Source organism: Hyla sarda, chromosome 1 (genome assembly GCF_029499605.1).
Source record: "Hyla sarda isolate aHylSar1 chromosome 1, aHylSar1.hap1, whole genome shotgun sequence".
Lineage (NCBI taxonomy): Eukaryota > Metazoa > Chordata > Amphibia > Anura > Hylidae > Hyla > Hyla sarda.
Window position 1 is genome coordinate 579,540,911 of NC_079189.1, and position 25,036 is coordinate 579,565,946.

General features: G+C 41.5%; 1 protein-coding gene across 1 annotated transcript in view; it reads right to left on the bottom strand.

The window, feature by feature from the left end:
- The window catches only part of TCF4 (transcription factor 4), a gene marked incomplete in the record, with an annotated part of 501,923 nt that overhangs the window by 351,468 nt on the left and 125,419 nt on the right, over positions 1-25,036 (bottom strand). The window contains 1 exon segment of the mRNA XM_056544897.1: positions 19,239-19,335. Coding sequence (XP_056400872.1) covers positions 19,239-19,335 — 97 coding nt within the window.

Here is a 25,036-nt window from a genome sequence, read left to right on the forward strand (position 1 = left end):
TGGTAACCTCACAACATAGCCATTTAGCCCCAAGACAAGCACAGATCCTTCTTAAGCATGTCCATTATTGTCTGGCAGGTACGTACTAAAGTCACCTTATGATGGATAACCCCTTTAAAGACTTTTTCCTTTTTTGTTTCTCCTTGGCTTTTAATAGCTGCTTTAAATTTTCCACCTGCATATGTGGTTTGTTTTTTTAACCACCAATTGTACTTTGTATGGACAATACTCATTTTACCACAAAAATAGCGGTGAAACAAATTTGTTTTTATTTGTGGTCAAAATTTAAAAAATAAATAAATAAATAAAAACACAAGTTTGCAACTTTTGTGGGGTTTCTTTCTACACTGTGCACTTTTTGGTAAAAAATTTTAACATTTTATCTTTATTCTCTAAGTCCATATGATAACAGCGATACCCAACTTATACAGTTTTATTTTATTTTACTACTTTAAAAAAATCTAAAACTTTTTATAAGAAAATGAGACAGCTTAAAATTTTCCACCAGAACACTTATTTTCTGCGCTGTATGAGGGTCTTTTTTTCCGCTGTGATCTGAAGTTTTTATCGGTACCATTTTTTGTTGTGATGGGACTTTTTACATCACTTTTTATAGATTTTTTTCCTGGTATCTGAAGCTACCAAAAATCGGCAATTCTGGACTTTGGTATATCTTTTTACATATACACCACTGACCATGCCGTTTCACTAAAGTTATATTTTAACAGTTTGAATGAATGTTTTTACACATGGCGATACCAAATATGTTTATTTTTATTAACATTCATTTATTTGAAGAGAAAAAAAAAAAGGAAAAAAAAGTGTGTGTGTGTAGGGGGGGGGGGGGGGTTATTTACACTTTTATTACACTTTTAGTAGGGGAGGACTTTAGGTCTCCATAGGGCACTATTAATTACATTGTTTATCCATGCTGCTCTATTGTAATAAGTATGTTGTAAATAAAAGCACTATATACAACATTTAGGGCACGTTCCTACTTGGTGTTCTTCTCCCGTCAACAATAAAAACGGACTTAAAGGAAAAAAAACGACAATAAAGGATGCAAATGGATATTATTTATTTGTATCCGTTTGGATCCATTATTGTTCAGTTAATAAACAAAAAAATAATTTTTTTTGTTCTGAGCATGCTCAGAAGTAAAAATGGGTCAAAAAACTTGTTGTAAAAACGGATGCAAACGGATGTCATTAAAAGGCTCATCCATTTTCTATAGATTTCAAAGTAAAATTTACTGTATCCGTTTTTTCTTCTGTTTTTTTGATGGAAGAAAAAATACTGCATGCGCCGTCTTTTCTCCCGTAAAAAAAAGAAACGGAAATGAGCACAGACGGGTGCAAACGGATGTGAAAGGATTGTAAAAAAAAAAATCGCATTGACATCAATGGGATTATTTTGCAACCGTTTGTACAAGCAGCAACAACGGAACCTAAATGGGGGGTAAAAAAACTGGGGACAGATGGCCGTGTGAACGCACCCTAAGTAGCATGTTTCGCCATATAATCTTCTAATTTGATACACTGACACCGCCCCCCCCCCCCCCCCCCCCGCAGTGTGATCCACTGCTGAGGCAGCTGGAGGCAGGACCAGGCTGTATCAATCGAGAGCAGAGCACACAGATCAGTGTGGTTTTCTGAAACCACATTGATCTGTATGAGGAATCTAATGATTCCTCCTAAAAGTCCCCTAAGGGGACTAAAAGTGTAAAAAAAAAAAAAAAAGTAAAAAAAAAAAAAAAAAAGTTAAAAACCCACAAATTAACCCAAAAAAAGTTAAAAACCCACAAATTAAAAGTTTAAATCCCCCCCTTTTTCCAAAATTCCATATAAAAAATATGTAAGCAAAATAAAAATAAACATATGTGGTATCGCCGCGTGCGTAAAATGCCGAACTATAAAAATACATTGTTAATTAAACTGCACGTTCAATGGCGTACGCGTATAAAAATTCCAAAGTAAACAATAGCGTATTTTGGTCACTTTTTAGATAATGAAAAAATGATTAAAAAGCAATCAAAAAGTCCAATCAATCCAAAAATGGTACCGCTAAAAACTTCAGATCACGGCAAAAATTAGCACTCATACCACCCTGTACATGTAAAAATAAAAAAGTTATAGGGGTCAGAAGATGACAATTTTAAACGTATTAAATTTCCTGCATGTAGTTATGATTTTTTCCAGAAGTACGACAAAATCAAAACTATATAAGTTGGATATCATTTTAACCGTATGGACCTACAGAATAAAGAGAAGGTGTCATTTATACAAAAAAATTTACTGCGTAGAAACGTAAGCCCCCCAAACTTACAAAATTGTGTTTTTTCTTCAATTTTGTCGCCCAATGATTTTTTTTTTTTGTTTTGCCGTAGATTTTTGGGTAAAATGACTGATGTAATTACAAAAGTAGAATTGGTGACACAAACAATAAGCCATCATATGGATTTTTAGGTGCAGAATTGAAAGGGTTATGATTTTTAAAATAAGGAGGAAAAAACGAAAGTGCAAAAACGGAAAAACCCTTAGTCCTTAAGGGGTTAAGGGGTAATGCACTGTTTACTGTTTATTGAACATGTATTATGTGTAAACTGATGTGTGTTTTTTTTTTATTACATACACTGCTACTTTTAAGCCTTTAACTTATCTCTTTAGCCCACAAGCGTGGACCTGTAAATGAGGCTGTTTGATCTCCATATTGCAGCATCCTGGACTGGGAGGTTAGTGCGGTGTCTAGCAATAAGTTAAATACAGATATGTGTTGCATTCTTATTGCGGTATTATACATGGTAGGAAATGTAGATATGATAACTCAAAGTCTCTATTCCTGAAGAGAGATTTCCATCTTATTAATTCGGCTTGAAGTTCAAACGCATTGTTATCTTTATTACGTTTAATGTTTTATGTAGTGGGATTTTTTTTGTCATTACAAAAACATTCTTGGTGTAAAAAATAAATAAAATATATATATATATATATATATATATATATATATATGTGGTGTCCCGGCACCATATTTCCTACTGTGCCTTGGTGGGGGGAGTCCCCAAAGTCAGAGTCCCTAGAACTGTGGGGGTCCGCTTCCCTAGTTAGCCCCTAGTCACCCCTTAGTAAGTTAATATTTATAAATATTATCATTGTAAATATGTACATTTCATTACTCACTTGTTTGGCGTCACAGGACCTGCGAGTCATGTGACCCGTTACTCAGAACTCTATGGTATGTTGAAGGACCTTAGGTGGTTCTTAAGTCACGTGTTCACCCATAATGCCGTGTAACGGTGAGTGACAGTTGTTTTGGACCAATCCAAAATGGCCAGCCCCTGCCCATATAAGGGAGCTGCGGACATTGTTCGCTCTCTTGGGTTGCTGACTCTGAATGAGGTAGGACCTCCGCAACTTACAAGTAAATTTACAAGGCCAAAGCCTTGTGGCCTCGGCTTATACCACAGCGGTTATATAGATATAATTCCCCGCTACTCTCCGCAAGATCACTGGACCTAAACGCACCCCTAAATCCAGCGGATCTATGCAACAGAATCTTCCTAAAGCTAAACTAAGCTTATCTGATCCCAACCAACTGTCAATCGCTGCTCAACTAGAAATAGACTCTGCTAACTGGACTGTTATTGCTATTGCCTGCTAAAGAAAATCTTCAGTAAAAGTTCCTGAAAGTTTTCAGTTAAACAGAGGTTGTGGACAATCCATTTATTACGCATTCACCTATCGCTCTTGGGAAGGGTGGCGGTAGGCCCAGCAACATTACAGTATTTAACCCTCACCCTGGCATCACGAGTGACAAGGGTTAACAGCGCCCTTTATTATCCAGTACAGCAACACCCCAACTACCCTACATACCCCCGAGGCGTACCACATATATTTATATACCGTATTTGTCGGGGTATACCACGCACCGGCCTATAACACGCACCCTCATTTTACCAAGGATATTTGGGTAAAAAAAGTTTTTTACCCAAATATCCATGGTAAAATGAGGGTGCGTGTGTGCGCGTGTATACCCCGATATACCCCCAGGAAAGGCAGGGGGAGAGAGGCCGTCGCTGCCCGCTTCTCTACCCCTGCCTTTCCGGGTGTCTAGAGCGCTGCTGCCGGGCCTTCTCTCCCCCTTGCTATCGGCACCGCTGCCCGTTCTGTCCCCCTGACTATCGGTGCCGGCACCGATAGCCAGGGGGAGAGAAGCGGCGCCGACAGCCAGGGGGAGAGAAGGGGCAGCGGCACCCATTGCCGCTGCCCCGTTGCCTCCCCCCATCCCCGGTGGCATAATTACCTGGGTCGGGTCCGCGCTGCTGCAGGCCTCCATTGCTATGCACGGAACGGCGCACTGACGTCATGCGCCGCGCCGTGCAGCGCATAGCAACGACGCCGGGGACGCATGCCGGAGGCCTGCAGCAGCGTGGACCCAGGTAATTATGCCACCGGGGATGGGGGGAGGCAACGGGGCAGCGGCGCCGGCAATGGGTGCCGCTGCCCTTTCTCTCCCCCTGGCTGTCGGCGCCGCTTCTCTCCCCCTGGCTATCGGCGCCGGCAGTGGGGCGCCGGCACCGATAGTCAGGGGGACAGAACGGGCAGAGGCGCCGATAGCCAGGGGGAGAGAAGGGCCGGCAGCAGCGCTCTAGACCCCAGGAAAGGCAGGGGGAGAGAAGCGGGCAGCGATGGCCTCTCTCCCCCTGCCTTTCCTGGGGGTGTATTGGGGTATAACATGCACATAGACTTTAGGCTAAAAATTTTAGCCTAAAAAGTGCGTGTTATACGCCGATAAATACGGTATATATACTGTACATGTTAAATCTGTATCGAAAAATCTCAATTTTTAAGTTATAAGATATACTGTAGCATTAGGCCAGTGTTTCCCAACCAGAGTTCCTCCAGCTGTTGCAAAACTCTTATATAGGGAATATGGACAGTGGTTGGGTTGTTAGACAATCCATTTAGCTTATAATATTGGCAGAACTTAATTGTGTGATATAACTTGTGTCGTGTATCTTAGATCAGTGTTTCCCAACCAGTGGGCACCCAGCTGTTGCAAAACTCCAACACCCAGCATGCCCGGACAGCCTTCGGCTGTCCGGGCATGCTGGGAGTTGTAGTTTTGCAACAGCTGGAGGCACACTGGTTGAGAAATACTGATCTAAGAGTTGGACAGCTTTAGAAAGTCAACCCCACTATTTGAATAAAACAACACAAGGCTCTGTTTACATATCATTTAGATGTATACATCACAGGCAGTCTGTTCTCTGTTGATGCCGCTTTATACTGTTATTTTCTCAAGTACCCAGGAACGGAACGTGTCGACCTCCGCGTGAAGCAGAGGCCAACATGCCCCTTCATGTATCTCTATGGGAGAGCCAGAGATACAGTGCTTGTGTATCTCTGGCTCTCTTGTAGAGATACACGGCGGGGCATTTTGTCAGGAGATTGCGGGGGTCCTAGCGGTCGCCCCCCCCCCCCCCGCAATCAGACACTTAAACTTGGACTACAGTTCCCCATTTTGGGCCACACCGGCAAAATGAATCTAATTACATTACCTGGTGGCAGCATGGCTTCTCTTCGGTGGCTATCGGCTTTGATTCACACCTCCCAGCAGTGCCTAGCGTTTAAAGGAAGTGACATCATTAAGTGAAAGATCACTTCCTCCCAACACTCGGCACTGCTGGGAGGTGCGCACCTAAGATGGAAGCCGGTTACTGCAGAAAAGCTGCATGGGAGGAACAACGACGGAGCCCAAAGCCAGGTACACATGAAATGGGGAGGAATCACTCATCCCCATTTTATATCCAATCACCTTCATTTTATGTCAAACCCCCTTCATTTTATATCCAGTACCCTCTATTTCATATCCAATCCCTTCTATATCATGTCCAATCCCCTCCATACTATATCCAATCCCCTCCATACTATATCCAATCCCCTCCATACTATATCCAATCCCCTCCATACTATATCCAATCCCCTCCATTTTAGATCTAATCCCCTCCATTTTATATCCAGTTCCCTCCATTTCATATCCAATCCCCTCTATTTTATATCCAATCCCCTCAATTTTATATCCAATCTCCTCTATTTTATATCCAATCCTCTCTATTTTATATCCAATCTCCTCTATTTTATATCCAATCCCCTCTATTTTATATGCAACCCCCCCTATTTTATATGCAATCTCCTCCATATAATCCCCTCCATTCCATATCCAATCCCCTCCATATTATATCTGCTCCCCTTAATCCCCTCCATATTATAGTATATCTCCTGCATTTTATATCCAATCCCCCTCCATATTACATCCAATCATCTCCATTTTATATCCAACCCGCAGGGCCCCCCTGCCACTACACTGCACAATGTGCTGCTCGAGGGCCCGGGCCTGTCGCTGCCAGCACATTTTGAAAAAATATTTTTTATTATAATACCTTTTATGAAGGGCGCGGGCCATCTAAAAAAGGGCAGGGGCTGGTGGGAGTAGACGGGCACTGCGCAGGCACGCACATACGTCTACTCCAATCACCTGACCTGCCCTTGCCTCTGTCCCTGCGGGATCCCTGCCAGAAGCAGGGTAGCCACCGATCTCCAGGAGGGTGAGTGTACTGATGGTGGGGGAGTGTACAGTGCAGGGGGGGGGGACTGAGGAGAACAAGCATGGGGTGCAGGGTGGGGGGTAGCTGAGGAGACCAAGAATTGAGTGCGGGGGGGGGGGGGGCACTGTGGAGACCAAGGATGGGGTGCAGGGGGGGGAGCTGAGGAGACCAAGGATGGGGTGCAGGGGGGGGGGGAGCTGAGGAGACCAAGGATGGGGAGCAGGAGTGGGCGCTGAGGAGACCAAGGATAGGGTGCATGGAGGGGCGTTGAGGAGATAAAGGATGGGGTGCAGGGGGGAGCTGAAGAGACCAAGGATGGGGTGCAGGGCTGGGCACTGAGGAGACCAAGGATAGGGTGCAGGGGGGTGCATTGAGGAGACCAAGGATGGGGTGCAGGGGGGTGCATTGAGGAGACCAAAGATGGGGTGCAGGGGGGAGCTGAAGAGACCAAGGATGGGGTGCAGGCGAGGGGAGCTGAGGAGACCAAGGAAGGTGTGCAAGGGGGAAGCTGAGGAGACCAAGGATGGGGTGCAGGGGGGAGCTGAGGAGACCAAGGATGGGGTACAGGGTGGGAGCTGAGGAGACCAAGGATGGAGAGCAGGGGTGGGCGCTGAGGAGACCAAGGATGGAGTGCAGGGGGGAGCTGAGGAGACCAAGGATGGGGTGCAGGGGGCGTTGAGGAGACCAAGGATGGGGTGCGGGGGAGGGGGAAGCTGAGGAGACCAAGGATGGGGTACAGGCTGGGGAACTAAGGAGACCAAGGATGGGGTGCTGGGGGGGGGGGCAGCTGAGGAGACCAAGGATGGGGTGCTGGGGGAGCTGAGGAGACCAAGGATGGGGTGCAGGGGGAGGTGAGGAGACCAAGGATGGGGTGCAGGGGGGAGCTGAGGAGACCACGGATGGGGTGCAGGGGGGGAGCTGAGGAGACCAAGGATGGGGTGCATGGGAGGGGAGCTGAGGAGGCCAAGGATGGGGTGCAGGGGGCGTGCTGAGGAGACCAAGAATGGGGTGCAGGGGCGGAGCTGAGGAGATCAAGGGGTGCAGCAGGGACGTGTGCCACAGACATTTTGAGGGCAGGAGCTCAAGTAGAAAAAAGGGCACTTCTCATTATTACAAAAAAAAAGTTTGCAAAAACCTTACATATGTTACCACAACACAATTCCTGAGATAAGGGAGCTCCAGTAGTCATGTCAGCTGAATGGGACCCACATCCCTCCACGGAGGTCGCAATCAATGAGGGCATCATAGGGCAGGTGCATTAAATGGGCAGGGGCTCAAGCCCCCTTTTGAGTCTAAGTGTGCACGTCCCTAGGGTGCAGGGGGGAGCTGAGGCAACTTTTTTGGGGTGCAGGGTAGGGTGCCCTGAGGCAACTTTTTTGGGGTGCAGGGCATGGTGCCCTGAGGCAACTTTCTTGCATCGGGGCCCTGTGGTTTCTAGCTACACCCCTGCCTCTATTTTATATCCAAGCATCTCCATTCCATATCCAATCACCCCAATAGATTGCATATGAATTAAAGGAGTGACAGGGATGCCCCCCCCCCCTCTTCCCCCCTATAACGTAGTCTTATATTCAGGCCTTTTGGGTTTTTGGGGGTGGTTTTGTAATCGATCAAATGCGTTTTTTCTTCACCTAAAAGTACAGTAAGTTTGAATTCTAAAAATGTAAGAAAGTAGAATAGAATCGTTTCCTACTTCCCTTATAATTATAGAGACTTAATTTCTTGTGTGACAGGGCGCACAACAGGTAAATCCTATACCTTGCAGGATAATAACTGGGTATACTAGAGCTGGAGATCAGCGGGATGCCCCATGCATTTCCCTCCTCCTTAACCCATTTAATGATGGCATCGGTAACTCACTGCACTGCAATCAATGAGGTATAGGCCAGTGTTTACCAAACAATGTTCCTCCAGCTGTTGCAAAACTACAACTCCAAGCATGCTGTTGGCTGTCCGGGCATGCTGGGGGTTGTAGTTTTGCAACAGCTGGAGGCACACAGTTTGGAAAACACTGGTATTGATATTTATCAAGTGCATTATAGACCATATAGCTGTACACCAGGTATCACTCCCATAGACCGAAACCACCCTCTAATATTTGCTTACAATGCAGTTTCCTGTAGAGAAAAGTTCTGCAAAGTTTATTATTAATAGAAATAGAACTGGAACCAAGATGGGGCCCCCTCTTCCCATGGGCCCTATAGCCACCACATGGTCTTCTCTATGGTACATTCATCCTTGCTTCCTTATGCTGACCAGTGTCACAGACAGAGGAGCAGACAGGAAATTAATGCAGCAGCTGCATGCTAACTTATCCTTAATGTTCTGCGGCAGCTCTGGGCAGTGAACTATGGGAGGGGAGTGGGCCTGTGATAAATATTATGCTAGTCATGGCCGTAAATGTTGGCACCCCTGACATTTTTCAAGAAAATGAACTATTTGTCACAGAAAAAGATTGCACTAACACATGTTTTTCTATACACATGTTTATTCCCTTTGTGTGTATTGGAACTAAACCATAAAGGGAGGGAAAAAATCAAATTGGACATAATGTCACACCAAACTCCAAAAATGGTCTGGACACAAATTATTGGCACCCTTTCAAAATTGTGGATAAATAAGATTGTTTCAAGCATGTGATGCTCCTTTAAACTCACCTGGGGCAAGTAACAGGTGTGGGCAATATAAAAATCACCCCTGAAAGCAAATAAAAAGGAGAGAAGTTCACTTAGTCTTTGAATTGTGTGTCCGTGTGTGCCACACTAAGCATGGACAACAGAAAGAGGAGAAGAGAACTGTCTGAGGACTTGAGAACCAAAATTGAAGAAAAATATCAACAATCTCAAGGTTACAAGTCCATCTCCAGAGATCTAGATTTTCCTTTGCCCACAGTGCGCAACAATATCAAGAAGTTTGCAACCAATGGCACTGTAGCTAATCTCCCTGGGCGTGGAGGGTAGAGAAAAATTGATGAAAGGTGTCAACGCAGGATAGTCTGGATGGTGGATAAGCATCCCCAAACAAGTTCCAAAAATATTCAAGCTGTCCTGCAGCTCAGGGAACATCAGTGTCAGCGCAAACTATCCGTCCACATTTAAATGAAATGCTAAGGCAGGAGACCCAGGAGGACCCCACTGATGACACATAGACATAAAAAAGCAAGACTACATTTTGCCAAAATGAACTTGAGTAAGCCAAAAGGACTGCAGTTTTATGAAGATACTTATGCTAAGGACTGCCATTTTATGAAGCTTTATTGTTTTATGTACTGTGGGCCATGATGTCAAGAAGATTACAATAAATGTTTGCTTTTTATACAAACAAAGAGCTCTGGATAATCCCTCCATGGTCAGACCTGCGAATATTTACGTATTCCGGCATTAATTAACAGCCTGTAATGAAGAGCTGAGCAATGCATTCTGGGAATTGTAGAACTGAGCAACTGCTCATCCAGAAATACTAAATAGTGATATTGGCTAAAAGGAGGTACATAGCCACAAAACAAATGAAATTTTAGTGGTTTCATAATTGGGGCAGCCGGGTAGGCAATGCTATATGCTTCTGTAGCATACCTGACGTCGGAGTACCCTTTTAACTAAATACCCTAAGTGAAAAAATGTTCTTGATAGAGCTGGCCTTGTGTACTTTGCCGTACCTCCTATTGGTGCAACCCCCATATAGTATATGACATAGTGTTCAAATAATATGCAATCATACTATTAATAATAGTCCCCTGGGGAAGGAGGATACATTCTGAGGTCGCCAAGTATGAAATCAAGAGTGCAGGCTCCATCAGTGCCAGTGGGGCCCCCTTTAGGGCTAACGCATTAGGCGATCTGTTGGACTGCCCTTATTCTCAATATGAGACAACTTCAAGCCCTGTTGAATAGTGCGAAGCATCTCGTTTCCTGTTACCTAAGTGGTCTATTTAAACCCTCAAAACAAACATTCGTAATATAATAAAGCAATGATAATATAGTGTTGAATCCACAGGTTTAGAGATGACAGCCAATTTTACCGGGAGGAGAAGGGGTTAATGAGGAAGATCTGGAGCTGAGAATGCAATTTGCATGAACTGTACTTTTATACTTGAGGATAGAGTGGAAAAATAACCCTTTTTGTAAAGAAAAGAAAAGCCTCTGCATCAGAGAAAAAGAAGACTGCTCTTAAACACTATAATTTAATGCACTTCCAAAAGGCTATCAATTAACGCACAAAAAAAAGTAACAAAACTAAATTCCTTCAATAACATTATTTTTTCTCCAGCTACCATATAAAGCGTGGATCCTGGACCAGGCAATATCCATAATAAAGTGAAGTACAAATCCAATTTAAACTGCACTAATTTATACCTATGGAAAAAATGTGTCCCATAGAAGAAGATTCATTTGCATAAGTACCGAGTTCCGTTACATACTTTATTGGGAGAATAACAGGACTGTAAAATCTGCATATATCGCCTAAAACCAGAGCAACAGGCAGGGGGGTGCACATACTTTTCATTGTACAGCCTCCACTTGTGGTAGCATCATGGTAACGTTGCTTTCACCTTTTAAGGTGAATATTTACCTTTTATCGTTTTTTATGTCTACTATTTCGTGATGATACATTTTGCTATATATCTACATAGCAGTTATGGTTCTATTTTCCTGATGCAGAGCTCCATATACCCTGCATAGACAGACTTCAATGATAACATTTGCCTGCCTGGGGACCCCACTAGAGGGAGCTTAAGAGCTTAATGCATACTGTTTTAGTGTTGATTGTATGAACAGTATGCAGTAGGCTCCTGAGCTCCCCCTAGAGGAGGCTCCAAGCAGAGGCTTTATTATCATTAAATACATACAGGGAATTTATAACTCTGGATTTATAGTGGTTAACGTGTCCCATAGAAGAATATTCATTTGCATAAGTACCGAGTTCCGTTACATACTTTATTGGGAGAATAACAGGACTGTAGAATCTGTATATATCACCTAAAACCAGAGCAACAGGCAAGGGGGTGCACATACTTATTGTACAGCCTCCACTTGTGGTAGCATCATGGTTACGTTGCTTTCACCTTTTAAGGTGAATATTTACCTTTTATTGTTTTTATGTCTACTATTTTGTGATGATACATTTTGTTATATATCTACATAGCAGTGATAGTATAAAAGTAATGCTAATAAATAAAAAAATAAATAAAACTCCTGTGGGTGGAAATTTTACTGGACTGCAATCCTATGATCATAGTATTAATACTATCAAGTAATTATATTATTAGTTACATAGTAAGTACAGTTGAAGAAAGACACATGTCCATCACGTTCAACCAAGGAGGTGAACAGAAGGGGTATGGGTGTATGAAGAGGGGGGGGGGGGGTTATTAAACTATTATAAATAAGTCCCCAAATGTATTAAAATAACAAACTGTTACTTACTTCCCATTCTGTCCCAGCCATGCCCCCCTTTCCTCCCTCCAGTCAGCCCCCTTATCTTGCTTTAGAAGCGTAGGTCATGTGACCAACCCAGCCAATCAGTGGACTCGGTGGTGGCTTTGACAGGGAGGTAAGCACGTTTGTAATTTTAAAGCATTTGGATGACCATTAAAATAAAAAAATAATATAGCCTGAGATCTTAATGGGAAAAACTGGTTGACTTGTAACCAAAATGAAAAAAATCGAAAAGTAAGTTTAGAGAAAAAGCATAAACCTAATACAGATAAAGCAAGTCCTTGCATACAAATAGCAGCTAAAAGCAGGAAATCACTTTCTATGTAAAGACAATATCTAGTTTAGAAAAACCATTTTCATAACCCTATTAAAGAATCCTGAGTTAATAAGGGGGGGGGGGGGGTGTCCTCAGTTCATGATCCTCATTCCTTGGCCAGACTATAGAGCAACTTAAAAAAGATAAAATAAAAAAAACTGTGTAATTTGGTGGAAGACATGTCCCATATTACGTGGACAATCCATTCATGTAAATGGGCACTATGTAGTGCTTTATTTCTCCTCTGGAGGCACTGCAGTTAAATTAGACACTTATTGATTGGTTTCACCACAAATGACAACTGATCACCGGGGTCCTAGGTGGTGGACAGTTTATCATCAACTTATTGTTAAGGGAATCATCTAGAGACTGGCCAAAGTGGAGAAGTAATACTGGTGTTTTACCGGTGAAATGTCCACACTGATTGGCTGGATATTGTATCCCACGGCAATCCAGTGCAGAAGCTCCGGTGGGTGCCGTGTTCATTGTTTATGTCACATGACCACTGTAGCCAAGCAGTGACCTAAGCAGTCACATGTGGTACTACTGGCATCACTGCTTAGCGATGGGATGCATGATGCCAGGGGTATGGCATGTGACCACTGATTGGCGGTGACTTCCACTCCTAAAGGAAGACCAGGTGCCAACTGGAGTCTGACCAGGGGATCAGAATGGGACTCGAAAGGCGAGTTGTTGTTGTTGTAATGCATTATTTACATGTCTGACAACACAAATGGAAGAAGCTGCAGTCTGTTTCTCTGGGACAATGGAGAAAGACATAAATTAGCTCTCTGATATAAGTAATAAAGGGGGTCCTAAGAGGAGAATCCTCTATATATACATGATTTGCCCTAAAAGAGCATCTGACTTGACAATAGCAGCGACCATAGGGTGTACGGCAACAATAGATATTCATAGATAATCTGAAGACTTCTGGTCACGGATCAGCATGCACTACTTCAATCATGTGAGAAATGAAATATGAAACTACAGATATGAGCCCATACGTCTTCTGTCTGTAGGTGGATCTGTCTCTGGACCTCCAGTGTAGGATGTTGTTATATTATAAATCGAAGAAGAATGCTACTAGGAAAGAATAGATCTGGATTTTGGCATCTGCTGTACAAAACAAAAGGTGCAAGAAGGAACACTATGGACCCATGACTTATAATGGGGTCTGTTGGGTTCAGTCGTGGTCTCCTTTGTTTCCTTCCATCAAATTTGACAAAAATTAGCAATGGAGACTCAGAGCCCAGATCTTTACAGTACAGATCCAGAATCCAGTCTTAAATCCAGGACTAAAATTAGAACAAATGTTGACTTTTGGAACCAAAATCCATGTCAAAGTTGGAAGGCTTTATTACTGTTTTTATATAATTTGTACTTAACATAAAATGAAAAGACAAAACAAAAAACTCCCCTAATATAGAATGCCTGAAAATATGCAAGACAAGGGAATTGACTATTACCTTCAGTTGTCAAAATTTGATATATTTCCATTTTATCATTTTTTTAAGTCACTCCTACATTTTATTATATTTACAATTTGATATAAACACACACACACACACATATATATATACATATTTTTATACACACACACACATTCAGGGGAAGAGGCGGCTGAGCTTATATTGTCTTCTCTATCTACCGGTGTCACCTTTTACTGCAATGCTGTACAGATCACTTTCCAGCAACCTCCTCCTCATCATCACATGCAGAACAGGTAGTCTCAGCTTAGTTTTAGACTTAGTGGCCAGGCTTAAAACTGCAGGATTTAAAGGGGTACTCCCATGGAAAACTTTTTTTTTAAATCAACTGGTGCCAGAAAGTTAAACAGATTTGTAAATCACTTCTATTAAAAAATCTTAATCCTTCCAGTACTTTTTAGGGGCTTTATACTAAAGAGAAATAAAAAAAAAGAAATGCATTTCCTCTGATGTCATGACCACAGTGCTCTCTGCTGACCTCTGCTGTCCATTTTAGGAACTGTCCAGAGCATGAGAAAATCCCCATTGCGAACACATGCTGCTCTGGACAGTTCCTAAAATGGACAGCAGAGGTCAGCAGAGAGCACTGTGGTCATGACATCAGAGGAAATGCATTTCTTTTTTGGATTTCTCTGTAGTATACAGCCCCTAAAAAGTACTGGAAGGATTAAGATTTTTTAATAGAAGTGATTTACAAATCCGTTTAACTTTCTGGCACCAGTTGATATAAAAAATAATAATTTTCCACGGGAGTACCCCTTTAAGGATTATACTATAATATGGATAGTAAAATGAAAAATAAAATAAAAGAACACCCGAAACAGACTCCCTTTAAAAATTATATTTGACATTATGTACATGTTGAAGAAATCAACCATACTAATGTATAATAACAAATTCTTTATGTTCACTTCCCAATAGTCACCATTAAAGCGCTGGCACGGTAAAACTTGCCATTACATATATGTAGATGGATATATTGTGTAATACATTCCCGCAGCTCATTATCAGGATATTACATTGCACTGACTTGTTCATTGACCTTCCATGGTATATTGGCAGGAGTAGCACATTTGTCATTGCCTGCTCCATGTTATATAATAAAAACTGTTTATATGAACTGTTATATCTGGCATTTCACATTTCTGGCAATCGTCACCATTAGCCGCCAAAGGCCATAAAAGGCATATTTGAAATATTTGGGACACCGAATGACATTTTAGTGCAAAAACTTTCTGAAATAAAAAATATATTATGTGCATTTCCAAGACATGCAGCGTGATAGCAAAGTAAGAAAGAAAAGTAAAAAAGAAACTACTTGGTATAACAGCTGAAGTCACTGCCTAGAATCCGAGTTATTTACCAACAAAGCGAATAGGTGACGGACTGGAAACACAGCGTTACCTGTGACAGCCGATCAATATCAAGTGCTAGTCATTATACAAAGGTGAAGAAGACACCAAACAAACAGAAAAATTTTTAAAAAGGGATTTCGGCATTTGCATTGTGACTCGAAAATCTTACGGAGAATTTCAGAGAGCTTGAAACCAAATGTCTAAATAATATATAAATAACACTTTGTATGTAGCTCATTTCATACAGTAGAACCACTCAATGAACCACCTCTTTGAGAAGACCTCTCCTTCCAGTTTCACCATATATTAAGCATATTGCCTATCTTCTTTGAGTAGATTACCCCCCTAGAAGACTGAAGAGGTGGTCATCATGAAAAGTTTTCACTGTCTTCACAATCTTGACAAGTAGGAGTACAGATACTGAGAACCAACCAATCACTAAAATGAGTGCTGTACCTTCCTGTTTCTTGGTTCTTCATCGAAAGCAAGTCCTAATGAATGTGTTATATGGATTCATAGTTCCCCGATATACTTGACAGAGGACAACAGTTTATCATTTTGGCCTCGAATTGGGACATATGCAGCAGGGTTTGCTGGATGGAATAGCATGGACCTCTGTACTGCTATTTTATTGAGCTTGATCCCATAAAAAGAAAACTATACTGTGCGTTATATGGTTTTTACCATGTAACCTTATGTATGATGGATTCCATTAAATGGGTATCCATCATAGGTATATGTTGGACACATAAGTTGAGTCCTTTCCCAACATGCACTGCTAACGCAATGGGAAATCACCCTTACAGTCACAGTCTGAGAATGTGCCATCTGCAGTTGGAGGTGGCTATGATATACCCTTAAGATGCCACAGTCAATAGAGAATGTGGCATTTAAATGATTTAAAAGAATTAGGGCATGCTCACTGTCACCAATTGGACATGATAACAGGGCAGCAATCTTTAATCATTGACTATTCCAGCCAGGGGCCAAAGGAAAGCCCCCAGGCCTTTCATGATAATAATGAGTATACCAAAGCATTATATAAGCTAATCTAATGATCACAAGGTAAAGTCCCCTAGTGGGAATAAATAAAACAAGTAGGTGAAATAAAGTTTGCTTAAAACATGTGTTTCTCCATAAATAGTCCTTTTATTCTGTAAAATAATATTTTTTTTTTATCACCATAATTATCCCAAACTGCAACATGTATTTTAAAGTGGAAATTGGGGAAAGTGAAATTAAATGCAAAAATCCACACACAATAGTTTTTTTTTATTACAAATAATAAAAGTCAAAATAATAATAATATGATCATAATAATATTAATGCTAATAATATTACTAATGATGATAATAGTAATAATAATGATGATGATAATAAACAAGAAAGAAAGAAGATATTAAAAATAACAAAAAATATTTTATAGGTGCTCATAACATCTCACATCTTCAAAAAAAATAAAAATAAATAAAGAATAATTCATACAGTTACACCAATGGAAAAATAAAAAGTAAAAAGTACCATTCTGTAAAAGTAGTAAAACAGAAAAAATGTAACAATTTTTGGTATCACGGTAATTGCACTGAGCTGTGAAATAAAATAAAAATAACATATTGTTACGGTGACGCACAATTTATAAAGTAAAAAAAAAATAAAAAATAAAAAAAAGCAAAATTGCTGTTTCTTTTAAATAGAGTGGGTTAAATTTAAGTACAGCTAGCTAAAAAAAAATGTAAGTGAAACCAACTGAAACATACCATTGTGTTGTATTTTCTTAAGTAATAGAACGGAAAATTCTAAAAGTAACCACCACAATAGTGTAAACTCTTCTATCCCGAAGCCTCCAGACTCAGCATAGAGTACAATGTGAGAGCGGCTCAGCTCTAATATCCCTGACTCCATTACTGTAGATAATCAGGGGCTAATCCCGGAGCAGGACTGTCAGGAATTAAGTGTGCGTATGGGTTTACACCTAAATAAATTGTGCTCTGGTTAAATTATCACCTTATTTTCAGTTCACTTTACACAGACCTCATTAACACGTTGCAACTTAAAAGTCCTGATTTTCTTAATGACAAATAATGGCTCTATATTTAGGCATGTTTTGCGGTACAGTAGCACCTATCCTCTTCAGCTGGATTGTTTGTATTTGTGTACCCACCGAGACAACACAGAAAATGCTGAATAAAAATGAGCACATGTGCTTGACAGGGAGAAGCTGCGTCTATGTCAGCCCAGATGTTGGCTGGCTCAGCAGGTGTAACATACAGATAGCACACTGCGATGCAAACAACGCAACAGTCTACCTACCACCAGTCTACCTCATAAGGACGTGATACCAAGGAAAAGGCTGAGGGATCATTTCTTTACTAAGGTATCATCAGTCTGTTCCCTACAAACTACATCTGATATTAGAGTTGGGTTATTCAATTCCTCTCAACTTTTTGTTTGTTGATTTAGAGAATCCAAAACTGTTAATATCAGATAGGGATTTGTGTAATGGCAGCAGCTACTACTACTGCTACTACTTCTACCACTACCACTACTACGTCTACCACTACCACTACTACTACTACTACTACTACTCATACTACTAATACTGCTACTGCTACTACTACTATTACTACTGCTACTACTTCTACCACTACTACGTCTACCACTACCACTACTACTACTACTACTACCCTACACAGCTGCACATCTCTTGCCTTGTCCATCATGTTCCATACTTTACTACTACTACAACCACTAATACCACCACTACTACTACTATTACTATCTCTACACATTTCCACATCTCCGGCCTTGCCCATCATGTTCCATACTGTACTGCTACTACTACTACAACTACTACTACTCCTAGCCCTACACAGCTGCTTATCTCCTGCCTTGTCCATCATATTCTATATTCTACTGCTGCTGTTGCTACTACTACTACTACTACTACTCCTACACAGCCACACATCTTCTGCCTTGTCCATCATGTTCCATTTTGTACTACTAATATACAGCCACACATCTCCTTCATGCATTATACATATACTGCTACATATACCACTACTAATTCCACTACTACTACTACTAATAATAATAATACTTTCACTGCTACTACCACTACTACTACTTCCACTACTACTACCACTACTACTTCCACTACTACTACTACTACTTCCACTACTACTACTTAAACTACTACCACTACTACTACTACCTACCACACTACCACTACTACTTCCACTACTACTACTACTACTACTATTACTACTTCCACTACTACTACCACTACTTCCACTACTACTACTACCACTACTACTTCCACTACTACTACTACTTCCACTACTACTACTTAAACTACTACCACTACTACTTCCACTACTACTACTACCACTACTACTTCCACTACTACTACTACTACTACTATTACTACTTCCACTACTACTACCACTACTTCCACTACTACTACTACTTCCATTACTACTACTACTTCCACAACTACCACTACTACTTCCACTACTACTACTCCGTAATGTTCATAAACATATGGTCTAATTAACATATCACTAACCAATAACAATTGCAATACTGTAATATGCTAGTAAAGCCTTGACCAGGCCGCAACTCAGATCACAACCACTGGGTGGTCAGACATAGACACACAAAGCGTTAACCAATCCCAACAGTGTATTGGAAATCATGTCTTTCTTCAAAGTTAGTCATCTCTCACAACTCATCTCAGGATATTTCGACACAAAAGTAAAGGTTAGGAAGGATACATTTGTACTTGCAGATGTCCCTGAGGAAATAGGCCTTCATATTAAATTTTTTTTTGAGCCGATCAAAACCAATGTCCATTGGCAACAAAGAGACATTTAATATAGTTAACAGATCAGCAAACAGCAGCTTGCTGTTGGTTTCAAGGAAAGTTTGAAACTAACAAAATAATAATAAAAATAAAAAGAAAGGAAAAAAGTCTCAAAAAGTTTGTATTTGGTGTTAATATAGCCAATAATAAAATGACAGTAAGAGTGTGCAACTTACTTTGTAGTCTTGAATTGACGTATGGGGGGGAGAGATTGTCATGTGACGTCAGGTCCCTGCTTGCCATGTGTTCATAATGTGCTCCTTCTCCATAATTCTGGTGAAAGACAAATAAGACGAGTAAGGATAACCACCTTATATTGGAAGCCACATGCCATGCACAAGATGTGTAGTGACACTATAGAGGTTAACATAATGTGCACTATGTGGCATCAACATACATGGAATTACTTCAAATTCAATCAACGATCACACATCATTCATAGTCTGAATGTTATAGAGAACTTATAGCCAAGGGTGTCCAGTATATACCATAGAGGCAGCTAATGTTGTGGAGGAGGCCTATTGGTCTAATTCCCATTTCTAACAACAAAAGGACAAATGAAAGTAATGGAAATGGGATGGGGTCAACAGAAAAGCAATAATTTTATAGAATATACCTAACGCAAGGACCCTTCTAGTGCTAAAAGTTGCTTGCATGGCCATATCTGCCATGGGGCAAGATAAGTATCTTGCCTCAGGTGGAAGATTGCAGAGTCCCTAAGGGGCCCCATATTCCATGGAGTAGCCATAAATCCTACTGTCTAGCATCTTCTGCTACACACTCTTACCCTGTATAGTTGGCTCCATTGACCCCAGAACCTGGAAATGTGACTGGACATAGATGTAGAATGAAAGGCAGTCAGGATTGGCACTAGTACATAGAAGCATACAGTACACTTTGCTGGTACTGTTATACATTGTGTGTAAACCTTTATTATGTTTTTTTTTTTCTAATGGGGCAGGGGGTGGGGTTCACTAATTCAGTTTCTGCCTCAGGTAGCAGAAAAATTTGAATTGGCCCTGTTTGTTGAAACAGATGCTAAAGAGAATGAGGTCCGATATATTAGACTGTTTAGTAGTGTTGGGCGCGAATATTCGCATTTCGAATTTTCGAATGAGACTGACAGAGAACTGATAAAGACAAAAAGTATCTATTAAAAGGGTACTCCGCCCCTAGACATCTTATCCCCTATCCAAAGGATGTCAGATTGCCGGGGACCCCGCAATATTGCAAGCAGCACCCACCTCTAACTGCTTCCGGAAGCGCTGGAGGCTCTCAGGCTAATTCCTCCCGACGGCGGGGACGGAAGATCGTGATGTCACGACTCCGCCCCCGTGTGATGTCACGCCCTGCAAGTCTATGTTAGGGGGCGTGACAGCCTCAATTTACATATCCATTGTCTGTGACTCCACTTCACTAGAATGAGGAGTCACAGACAATGAATATGCAAAATGATCTGGCAAAGCCCCGCCCCCTGTGTGTGATTCACTGTATTAAGTAGAGGATCTTCTGGGGGAACATATCTCAGGACCTACTGGGCCTATTTAAGTAAGTGACCCCTCGTTGGACTCCTGTTCATCTCCACTATAACCCAGTGTATAGTGCGGGTGAACAGACTGACCATTTTCATTTAATCAGAAACATTGGAAGGGTCATATTAGTGGGATTCATTAACTTACCATAACTTATTAAATAGACCTACTAGGGCAAAAAAATGTCTTTGAGGGGAGTTTTATGCTCAGAATTTACCCTCATACTAGTCAGAGCCACTTGGAGAAAATATGAAGATTTCAGTACCTTCCCCAAGCAATCTAGAATAATGTTTTGTGGAAAAGGTGTCATCAGTTTCCCGAAGCCATTTAGAATAATATTTCCTGGAAATTTGTTGCCAGCTTCCTGAAATTATCTAGAATAAGGTTTCGTGGACAAGAGACTCAAAAGTCACCTCTAGTTCTGGAACCACTTGCAATAAAAGGGGTACTCCACTGGCCAGCATGAAACTAAATGTTCTGAACGCTGTTTTCGTGCTGCGGGGTGGGCCATGCCCTCTCGTGATGTCATGGCCTCGCCCACTCAATGCAAGCCTACGGGAGGGGGTGTGACGGCTGTCACGCCCCGTCCCATAGACTTGAATTGAGGGGGCATGGCTGGGATGTCATGAGGGGGCGTGGCCGACCTCCACAGCGCAAAAACAGCGTTCGGAACATTTATTTACATACTGGCCTGTAGAGTACCTCTAAGAATAAATCCTAAAATTCTGCATCATACCAAGAGATTTCTAAAGTGTTGGTCAATTCTGGGCAATTTATTCTTAGCAAAAGAATCACAGATTAGGAAGTGGTCCTGGTGAATAGCTGTAATCTGTGGCGTGGTCCATGTTTACTAAAGTAGATAAATACTCAAAAAAAGAAGGAAATATTATTTCTGACATTTCTATCTATATACCCTAAATGGAGGGGGAAAATGTAGATCCAATGTAAGTCTCTGTTATGATGAGTATGTTTTTTCAGATAGAGGGCTCCAAATCCCCTGCACAGACATTTGATAAAAACATGACTTGCTGACTACCAGCTTCCACCACTAGGGGGAGCTTAGGACCTTACTGCATACTGTTATCAATATAAAAACAGTATACAGATAGCTGTTTAAGGCATTGGTTTAAGGCACTGTTTAAGGAAACAATACAATCCCCAAATAAAAAAATCCAAATTGGTATTTTTGTTAACATTGAAAAAGTCAATGCCTCTGAATAATAAACCCATGGCTTTCTCCCAGTGATAAAACCTTCTTAAAATGTAAGAGACCCCTTGACCCAGTGCAGTGTATAGGTGAAATCACATGGATTGAGATAAAGGAAACATGTCAGTGTCACCTGCACTAACCTGTAGGTACAGACAGGTAGCGCAGTTGACACAGATGACAACCATACCCGGTCCCGCTCCGTGCTGTGGTTCTCCCGCAATATTCTGCCGTTTCCTCCGTCCCGGTGCCAACTTGGAGCATGGGTGGAGCTTACTGACGTCAACGCTGCTGTTCTCTGCTGGGTCCATCTGCTAGCAAACAGCTGCAGTGACATCACTAAGCTCCACCCATGCTCTAAGTCGTCCCTAGGACTGAAGATACGGCGGTAGATTACAGGAGAACCACAAGTATCGTTGTCATTAGTGTAACCTGCAATATTCGTCTTTACTGACAGGTTAGTGCAGGTAACATTGATGACAACCATACTTACCTGGTCCCACTCCGTGCTGTGGTCCTCTCGCAATCTTCTGCCGTATCCTCCGTTCTGGTGCCAACTTGGAGCATGGGTGGAGCTTAGTGACGTCAACGCTGCTGTTCTTTGCTGGGTCCCTCTGCTAGCAAACAGCTGCAGTGACTTCACTAAGCTCCACCCATGCTCTAAGTATACCCTGGGACTGAAGATACGGCGGTAGATTACGGTAGAACCACAGTAAGTATCATTGTAATTAGTGTCACCTGCACTATTTGTCTTTACTGACAGGCTAGTGCAGGTGACAGTGATGACAACCATACTTACCTGGTCCCGCTCTGTGCTGTCGTTCTCTCGCAATCTTCTGCCATATCCTCCGTCCCGGTGCTAGCTTGGAGCATGGGTGGAGCTTAGTGACGTCAATGCTGCTGTTCTCTGCTGCGTCCCTCTGCTAGCAAACAGCTGCAGTGACATCACTAAGCTCCGCCCATGCTCTAAGTCAGCCCTGGGACTGAAGATGTGGCGGTAGATTACGGGAGAACCACAGTAAGTATGGTTGTCATTAGTGTAACCTGCACTATTAGTCTTTGCTGACAGGTTAGTGCAGGTGACACTGATGACAACCATACTTACCTGGTCCCGCTCTGTGCTGTCGTTCTCCCGCAATCTTCTGCCATATCCTCCGTCCCGGTGCCAACTTGGAGCATGGGTGGAGCTTAGTGATGTCAATGCTGCTGTTCTCTGCTGCGTCCCTCTGCTAGCAAACAGCTACAGTGACATCACTAAGCTCCGCCCATGCTCTAAGTCGGCCCTGGGACTGAAGATGCGGCGGTAGATTACGGTAGAACCACAGTAAGTATTGTTGTCATTAGTGTAACCTGCACTATTCGTCTTTGCTGACAGGTTAGTTCAGGTGACACTGATGACAGATTTCCTTTAAAGGGGTTTCCCATCTTGCAAAGTAATCCCCTACATCTCACACGATCTTGAGAATGAGTACACAAGTGACCTGTTAGAATGGCGCAGCTGGTCGTACATGTGTGCTGCCGCTGCTGCTCCATGGGAGCTCTATGGGAGCTGCTGGAGATAACTGAGTACGGATTTCAACTGTGTCCGTGGTTCCCATAGAGAATAAATGGAGTGGCAGCAAACATTCCATTGTAATGGGATACTCTGGTCCCCGTTCCGTAGATCACATGGGGTCCATAGGTAAAACTGGGGGTTCTGTGGATAGGGGATAGCTTTGCAAAAATGGGAAAACCCATAAGGCAGCTATACACATTAGATATAAGTAAATTGATGGTAGAAAAACAGCGGAGCGAATATTCATCTAATGTACAATCATTTTCTTAATGCAGCCATTCACATTTTACTTCATACAATACATTCGGGAAGTCTTTCGATTCTTTTTTCCCATTTTATGTTACAAAAAAAAAAAAAAATTTCAGCATCAGTCTGCACTCAATACCCCACAATGAGAATTTGTATACAGAATTTTAGAAGTTTTTGCAAATCTAATAAAAAGGAAAAAATAAAATTTCACATGAAAATAAGTATTCAGACCCTTTGCCATGAATCCTGTGTACAGATCGGAGAAACTTCCAGAAGATCAACTTTCACTGCAACCTCCACTACTCTGGGTTTTAAAGGGGTACTCCACTGGAAAACATTATTATTATTATATATATATATATTTTTTTTTTATCAACCGATGCCAGAAAGTTAAACAGATTTGTAAATTACTTCTATTTAAAAATCTTAATCCTTCCATGACTTATTAACTGCTGTATGCTCCACAGGAAGTTCTTTTTTTAAATACATTTTCTGTCTAACCACAGTGCTCTCTGCTGACACCTCTGTCCATGTCAGAAACTGTCCAGAGCAGGAGAGGTTTGCTATGGGGATTTACTCCTAATCTGGACAGTTCCTGAGTCAGCAGAGAGCACTGTGGTCAGACAGAAAATAAATTTAAAAAGGAAATAACTTCCTGTGGAACATACAACAGCTGATAAGTACTGGAAGGATTAAAATTTTTAAATAAATTAAAAAAATAATGTTTTCCAGTGGAGTATCCCTTTAAGCCACCTGAAGCTCGCAAATAAAAAAAAACTGCACCTAAAGGATTTTCAGACTGTGATTAACAAGATTCTCAGGACTGATTACCAAGATATAACTTTTTGGCCTGATGGTGGGAGCATCATGCTGTGGGGACAGGGAAATTGGTCAGGGTTCATGGAAAGCTGAATGTTGCAAAGTACAAAGATATTAACCCCTTAAGGACTCAGGGTTTTTCAGTTTTTGCACTTTCGTTTTTTCCTCCTTACCTTTTAAAAATCATAATCCTATTAATTTTCCACCTAAAAATCCATATGATGACTTATTTTTTGCGTCACCAATTCTACTTTGCAGTGACATTAGTCATTTTACCCAAAAATTCACGGCGAAATAAAAAAATAAATCATTGTGCGACAAAATTGAAGAAAAAACGCCATTTTGTAACTTTTGGGGGCTTCCGTCTCTACGCAGTGCATATTTCGGTAAAAATGACACCTTATTATTCTGTAGGTCCATACGGTTAAAATGATACCCTATTTATATAGGTTTGATTTTGTCGCACTTCTGAAAAAATCCTAACTATATGCAGGAAAATTTATACGTTTAAAAATGTCATCTTTTGACCCCTATAACTTTTTTAATTTTCCACGTACAGGGCGGTATGAGGACTCATTTTTTGTGCTGTGATCTGAAGTTTTTATCGGTATG